The sequence below is a fragment of the Grampus griseus genome (assembly GCF_964374135.1).
Source record: "Grampus griseus genome assembly, chromosome: 1".
Lineage (NCBI taxonomy): Eukaryota > Metazoa > Chordata > Mammalia > Artiodactyla > Delphinidae > Grampus > Grampus griseus.
The window spans coordinates 72,348,678-72,357,014 of NC_139017.1; the positions used below are offsets into that span (position 1 = coordinate 72,348,678).

Genomic DNA, 8,337 nt, shown 5'->3' on the forward strand with positions numbered 1-8,337 from the left:
AATCTGATCTCTGTTTAGGTGCCTCTACTCGGGAGCAGCAAGAGGAGATGACAGGAAGCGACGCCTCTGGTAGGGCCCTTGCGGCACAGTTGGTGGAGAACAGACACCCACGTTCAATCTCAGGTCTTCACGTGGTGGGGGGTGGGAGCTCAGATGCACTGAAGTAGCCGGCAGTGAAGCCAGCCCGGAGGAGGGTCCCGCGGGGGGAGGGCATGGTGTCAGGCTTGGGGGATGGGTTCCTCACCCCGGGGTCCTCCAGCCCACCTGTCTGCGTTCCTTCTGTCTAAGGAAGCCCCTGGATGACAAAGTAAGGGAGAGCTGCCCACAGCTTTTGCCAAGAGAGACATGCTTTCCTGCCATCCCTCGCACAGTCATAAAACAAAATTTAGACTGAAAGAAAAATAGACAAATAAAAAGCCAGACTTTCCATCCAATATTAATACCCATATAAACCTGTGTATTTGCAAGCGTGTGCATGTACACACACACATACACATCCCACAGTCAACCCAGGTCTTTTCTGGTTTGCACCTGGCCCAAATAAAGAGGGACCTGGTACCTTACCCTGCACGCAGTAGGCACTCTCTAAATGGACATTGAGTTGGTCTGAATCGGGATGTGGGTGCTGTCAGTTCAGGTAGTTTGCCAGTGTCGGCCACGTCCTGAGCTTCACTGAAGATGCAGGTTGCTTCAAACACAAAACAGGGTGCTTTGCCCTGGGTATGCACCATGCTTGCTCTGAGATGAATGACAAGCCAAAATTGGCATTCTGGAGAGATAAGCAGCCTTCTAAAAATAACAGCTTCTGCAGAGTTTTCATCTTATATCCAAACAAGCTGTGTTCCACTGGAGCGCATGATCAGGTGTATGTGTGTGAGGGAAGGGGGGCGGGATCTGTCCATGCAAGCACACACATGCGCCAACAGGTGCGACCCCAGGACACCTGCATGAATAGAAGTATTGTCAGGGGGGTTTGCTCAGTGCTATTTATCCAGCAACAGGTTTACAGCCCCAGATGTTAGGAGCGCAAAGGGGTCAAGTGCCTCACCTGAGAGCTGGGAGAAGTGATGGTGAGTGGCCCAGCTGGTCCTTTCTACCTGACCTAAAACCACCTCAAAGTGTAAGGTTATGAGGATAAAGGGAGATTCTAGGCAACCCTGTGGGTAAGATAAGGTGACAGGGATTTGTCAGTATCCTGTTCCTGCTGTGCCACGTTAATCTTGGTGCAGAAACTATTGTAATACATCTCAAACTCCAAGGGACTCCAGAAACATCCAGAGCCAGTGTACGACAGGCATTGTGAGGAGAGGGCATGGGGATGCGTGATATTTTCCGCACTCCATCATCTAACCATGCATAATGTTTGTGATGTGAAAACCATCATACTAATCATCACATTTCTCATTCTGAGGTCTTTGACGTCTGCTTGTGGGGACTTAAATCATACTGTAGGGAATATTTCATCTGTTTAGGGTAAAACAGAAGGGTGTCATTTGTGGATGGCTGTCCTGTTGGGTTTCACTTTGTACAGGACATCGCCACTTTTCCAAAGGCAGAGTCTAGCTGTGAAGACTTTTCCTCTACAGCACTGGGCCTGGTCTTCTAAGGGCAAGGGAATCATCAGACAGCAAAAGGTAGACCACCCTAGAAAGGCCACTCTTTCAAGAAGAGCTGGTCTCTTGTTCAACCTCTTCTTATATCTCTTTTCATTGCTGTGCTCTTCCCTTGATGCCCTCATTTTTATCTTGATAACTCCTTTGAGCACTTTCCTTGGTTGCTTTGCACACCATAGATGCCACACTTGCTGCTGGCTTTAACATTTTTTTGCTTGTCCTTTTAACTATTGATTATCTAAAAGATCCCTCTCCTTTTTTATGTCCCAGCAATGGTGCTCCTGTTTTCAGTGACAGCTGAACATATAAACAGACCAATAAGCAGATGAAATAACCATGCGGTTTCTTTGTGGCGTTAGTTCATTTCACAAAGAAATGAAGTGAAGAGCGCTGACAGGTCAACCTGAACATGCCAATCCCAATCATCTAACCTACAGCCCTCAATTCTTAGTTCCTGGTCACCCTTCCCATTCCCCCGTAACCCTGTGATGTGTGTGTGTGTGTGCATGTGCACACAAATAGGGATTTAATCTGAATTTCAAACAAATGGCATGCAAGATTCCACTGCTACTCCTCCTGCCAAAAAGTGTGTGTAGACTGTCATTGACCTATCACCATCTGTGGGTGACTCTTCTTTAACCCACCACTAATGCTATTCACTTAGGTAAATCCTGATGACCTATAACCTAGCAACACTAGCAAAGAGAGTGGTTGGAGATATTTCCAGTAGCAGTAGCCACTGGCATCCTAGAAACATATGGGCATTTGTAGCATGACTGGACCTATTGGTAGTGCAATAGCTACGTATGGTTTTTATCCTTGGCGAAAGAGTACTTACTCTTCGGGAAAAAGAAAAAGTGATCAAATCTGCATGTTGATCCTGCAGTGGTAAATGGGAGGCTGCTTCTCTGTGCTGGTTTTTCAGCTTTATGTGGGGAAGTTGCCCATTCTCCTGCAAGTACAATCAACCCTTGATGACTTAGGTATTGATTAGGGTGTAGCTCACCCAGGTTTTCTTCCTACAGCCCATCTTTTGGTTAATTCCACTGAGCCTCAGCATCTTAGTCAGATGGGGAAAGGGTGCAGGTGGATTCTCGTGCCATGACTTCTTGTTCTGTAATTTCAAGTTTGGTGGTGGAGGAGGTTTAATTATCTACTCAAGAATTGGCTATACAGAAAAACTATTAATTACAGTAACCTCACTCCAGTACTGAACTGATTGAGTTCTGCCCACTCCTGGAAGGATGACCCAGTGGCAGAGCCCCTACTATAATCCTTCTGATAACTCAGTGTCAGGTAAAAGTACTCTAATATTCCCTAAAATATCTAGACACTTGAATTAAAAATACAGAGCCACCCCCTCATCGCTTAAGCCATATTATAGCTTCATGTACTGTAAAGTCAGGGATGTACTGTGATACTTTAAGACCACTAATCTCAGTGGAATTTCAGGACATAGCATCAGTTGGTAAATTATAGCAGACTAGGGAGTCACTCCTCCTTAGATTGAAGTCCAAATAAAAATCTGCATCTTTGGATCAAAGACCACATATGTGTGATCACCATCAATAAATTTATCATGAAGTGTCTATGAACTGCTCTTGCCATCCTCATAATATGTAACTTCATGACATCATATCTCTAGAAATGCTTAATGCAATGCAAAAGAATAAGAGGGGTAAGGCCCTGCATCACCACTAACCTCTGACCTCAGCAAGTACCAGTGGTGTAACAACAATCTCATAACTGAAGAGGTATAGAAAATGTGTGTGCAAGTAATTTCCAAAGTGCTGAGCAAGTGCAAACTGCTGTTATTTATTAAAGGCCAAGAAGAAACAGCATTGAAGAAACAATGATTTTAATATATAATATTTGAGGCTTTCCCCCTTAGATTTTTGATAATTTCTTGTGAATAAGTAATGATGGAAGAGAAGAAAACTAGAGACGCAGAATCAGAGTAAATAAAACTCTAACACTGGATCCACATCTTTGGCCAATGAATATAACCACCTCATACCTCAATTTCTCTATGCTTAAAATGAAGGTAACAGTTAATATTCCTAAGTACAAAGTATTCAATAGATTTTAAAATGAAATCACTATTGCCAACAACAGCAGCCCAGACTGACTCTGGCAAGTGCACACTTTGATGTTGCCTCTGAATGTAGTCAATAGTTACCAAAAAGTAATTCTTACATATCAACCTATGTGAAATTAGCAGGGAGAAGTATGAGATTAGCACATAGTTCCAGGACCTCTCTCCTTCAGAGCATACCTCAACAAACAGTGCACCCCAAATTAAGAACCAGTGTTTCATCCCAGAACCCATGGTGTTGCTACCATCACAGTACCGCAACTGAGACACTATGAAGTCATTGCACTACCAGTAGGTTACTGCTCTTTTAAAGTTACTGCTTTTAAATCCTAAAGTACGTCCCAGTTCTACACAATCATCCTACTTCCCTGGATGTTGCTTAGAAGCAGATGAAGGCTCCATCAGTGGCCATTTGGCTGCCCCTATTGACTCTGCGGCATTCGGTTTCAGTACCTTAGACAGCTATCTGGTGGCTTCCTGGTAGGCGGGAACAGCCCCTTCCCTTCCCTGCAGCCAGTCAGCTTAATGACGCCCTGGACAGTATCCCTTCCTTCTCTACTGCCGCCAAAGTAAACACTGTGGGAACGGGATCATTGATACCACTAAGAAAGGAATGTTACAGGGACAGCAATATTAACTGTCTGCCTCTGGCAGTAGAATATAGGTGAGCGCTCTTCATCCTGAAAGCTTGTGCCAGGCTGTGTGAATAGTAAACAGTAAACTCCTGTCAGACAAGTAATATGTAGATTTTTACTAAAATAGACCGAAGCTTATTAAAAGTACTCAGTGCAATGGCATATGAATACATACAGATAGAGAAAAAAAATAACTGTGATCTTTTTTTCTTACACCATTACTGGAAATGCCCAAACGTGAACTGGAGTTCCCTCTGAACAAAACCATTATCAAATCATCAACGTATGACCTCCAAATCTAGGTGCCAAGTGCCCTGCCACAGTTGTTTACACACCTGAGAAACGTGTTCTGGAAGCTGTACTCTTGGGCCTGGACCATGTGTTGAAACAAACAAAAGAGACGTTGTGACCAACCAAGCTGATGGAGGAAAAGCACAAAATTCAACACCAACCTATAGTTCGGATCCCAAAGAGATGCTGAATTTATAGCCAAAAAAAAAATTATATATATATATATATATATATATATATATTGACAAAGCAAATATCAATCTGATCGGAACAGCCAACATCCAAGTTCACAGAAGAAGGACAGGGAATAAACAACATTCTCTAGCTGTGTCATATTGTCTCAGTCTTTGAATCTCAACCAGGACTGATCCACCTTCATCAGACACACTTTTTAATGGCGCAACAACTCAATGCTGGTCCCAGACTCTCCATTCTGCACTGACCAGAAGAGAACAACAAAAGAGAGCAACAGATGTTAATGGAGGAAACATTTTCATGGTGAACTCAGAAACTGATGTGTTTATATTCAGAATCAGATGAGCTTCAATATGAATTTGCATCTTGCCTCTGTACTGCTTGCTATTTTTTAATGATAGGAGAAAGTATAACAGTTTATTTTAAATATGAAATATATTGCTATATTATAAAATATATTGTAACTTTCAACTAACATTTTGTATCAAACTAGTCTTTAGCAGGTCCGGTGTCAGCCTGCTCTCCCAACGACTGTTTCTGAGTACACATCACTGTTAGTGATTCCCTGACACCCAGACCAAGGGTCCTCAGCCTACAGAACTGCCATATTCTAATTCTCTGAGACGTGACTATTAGACACAAAAGAACATTGTTCCAGCTTAGATGACTAATTCTACCCTAATTTCTTTCAAGCCATTTCAGAAGAGATTTTAAAAGCCATCACTCCTTTAGTAGCTGTGCAAAGCCAGTTTAATAAAAGTGCAGGCTCTTTCTATATAAATGCAAAGAACCTCTTCCATAAATGACATGTCTCAAACACAGTCAACTGGTGTTTCCTTTGGCAATTTCAGAATGGGACATAAGGAAGAGTCTTGTTCTCCTGTGACACAAGAGACTCAAAATTCTAGGCATTATAAGTTTCTCTGTGTCAGAGTATAACTGGGATGGGAATTCCATTTACCCGGGGCCCAATGAGAGGCCGGTGTGCAGGTGTGCTTTCCTGAGTCAGCAGTGCCCTAGAGGGTGCGGGGTTTGCACATGTTTATCCACAACACTGAGCACAGCTCCTGAGGGACTGAGGGGAAGAGGCGGGACACGCAGAGAGCTGGGCTTCCTTTTCTGCTAGTTTACTCCAGCTGGGAGGAAGGAAGAGTTTCAATCAAGATATTTTCCTTTACTGGCAAAATTGTGGCAAATTCTCTACTTTGGCAACTATGACATCCATGCCCCACCTTCTCTGAGACACACGTGTAGAATTTCTCACTTCCCTCCTTTGACTGACCAAAGGACTATTTGTAGATGAAAACAGGATGTGTTTGGTTATAGAACAGAGGTTTCCTAGAATCAGTGGGCCTCCTCCCAACGAGGACCCTCATTTGTTACCATCACTCCGTATAGTATTGCACAGGTGCAAACCAAGTAGCATCAGGGTAGATTCAACTGAGTATGCGCATCTCTTCCCTTCACAATCTCTGACGACTCACCCAGATATACTGATAGTGCAAAATGGAAGGTTTTCTCCTGGGAAAGAGGCTGGAACCCTCTCACACTTCCATTCATTTGAGCTTAAATATAGGTGAGGCTGGGGCTTCAATGGTATTAGTCATGCCATACGAAAGAGAAATATCTAAATGCCCAGTTTCAATCTGCCTGTGTAGCTGAGACCTAACTTGGACACACATTTTATTCTTATTGAGCTGAGTTCTCTCAGTTCTCTCTCTCTCTGTACTGCTCCCCATAACATGTTAGGCAGAGCTTCATTAAAGCCATCAGAACACCAGGGCACCAGTTTTTAGCAAGTTACTCACTCACTGGGTGATGGAAATGAGTTTTTCTCAATTTTATAATTGACCGATGAATGGACTGGTGGTAATTGATTTATCTCGTAATACTTTTCTGCTACTAAATAGAACTGGCTCTTTTGGCTTTTCCTTCTAGCCTTTCTCAGACTAAGACTTGTACATTTATAGAGAGTGTTCTGATTTTCTACTCAAAGTTATTATTCGATCTAGAGTCAAGGGAACCAATACAAATTCCTGATTTTGGGAAAACAGACCTTTTGACAGTAATTCAGGTATATAGCTATATGCTAACTCTTGCTAGTCAAAGCCTGGTCCATGGACTGGCAGCATTACCATCACCTGGGAACTTGTTAGAAATGCAGAATATCAGGCCCCACACCAGACCTACTTAATCACATTGGGCATTTTAACAAGGTCCCCAGGGGATCTGTATACATATTAAATGTTGAGAATCACTGGCCAACAAAATTAATAATCAGAAGATCAAGCCATTTCTTCCTTGACCCTCATCTACAGAATTATTTGAGGAAGTAAAGGTCCTCTATGATCATAATGATAAAAACAAATGTATCTTAAAATTCCCCTTGAGGTCATATAGCTTGGGTGGTGTACACAGAGAAGCAGTCTTTTCCCAGTCTAATTTTAAAAGTACTCACTTCATTGCCTTGAGCCACGTCAAAGCACCTTTTTAAGGTTTTCATTTTAGTGTACGCTGGCAGGGCCATCAGAATATCAGGTGGCTCCTCAGGGCAGGTCCCCTGGAAGGCCACCTGGCTTTCTGCTCAGCATAGTACAGAAATAGCTGCATCTGTGTTCCTTCCTTGAGAAACTCACCATCCCACCAGTGGGAACCCTCCTCCCTACAGGAAACTAGCAAGAGAAGTTAGTTTAACCATCTAGAAACATTCCTAATCTCTTTTAAAACCAAGCCTCTTATTCGTTACGCCAACCAGACACTCCGAAGTAAGCAAGGAAAGATGTGAATTGTGATATTGGCGCCATAAATCGATATGTACCCAGAAACAGTTATGTTCTGAATTAATGGCTTTAACCTGTTCATTGTAAAAAGTGCCTTGGACTTCAATCTAAAGAGGTCAGTATAAATATCTATGTGTGTGTGTGACATATGTAGGCAAATATTTACATATTTATACGTACATAGGTGCACACACATATACCCGCACATTCATATATAATATATACATACATATATAAATGCTTCATTATATATCATATTGCTATTCGCAGCTCCATTTCTTTTGTCTGGTCCTATGTTTATTTGTTTAGTGAGACCTTTACATAGAGAGGTTCTATTCAGGACATCGATGTATTTTTTTGTTTGTTTTTTACTTTTTATTAAAAAGGTAAAGGATATTAAAAAAAAAAAAAAGTCAAGTGCCTGAAGGTTTTGAATGGAATTGTGGTCAACTTTCTCAGGTCACCAAAAAGGAAACCGAATTTGCCTTTGGGAACAATTTTTCTGTTTCAGTGACTTTGTTTTCCCTTTGCAGGAGTGCATAAGTAAGAGTGGTTGCAGTGATTCTATAATTTCATTATAATCCATTTTAAACATTTTAACAAAAGCAAACCTTTTGTTCAGTCTAGTGCCCAGTTCTCTTCACACATCAGCATCAGAAGGGCCTGGTCTTTGTGAGCTAGGCATGGTTTTGTTGGCATTGGACAGACTAAATTGCAGGGGATGGGGC

At 42.2% G+C, this 8,337-nt stretch overlaps 1 protein-coding gene across 1 annotated transcript in view; it reads left to right on the forward strand.

Annotated features, from left to right (window-relative positions):
* KCNN3 (potassium calcium-activated channel subfamily N member 3) overlaps positions 1–7,943 on the forward strand; it is a 180,702-nt gene extending 172,759 nt beyond the window's left edge. The window contains exon 9 of the mRNA XM_082650005.1: positions 19–7,943. Within this exon, the coding sequence (XP_082506131.1) occupies positions 19–51 (33 nt within the window). The 3' untranslated portion in view covers positions 52–7,943. The remainder of the gene's footprint in view (positions 1–18) is intronic.
* Positions 7,944–8,337: the final 394 nt, after the last annotated feature.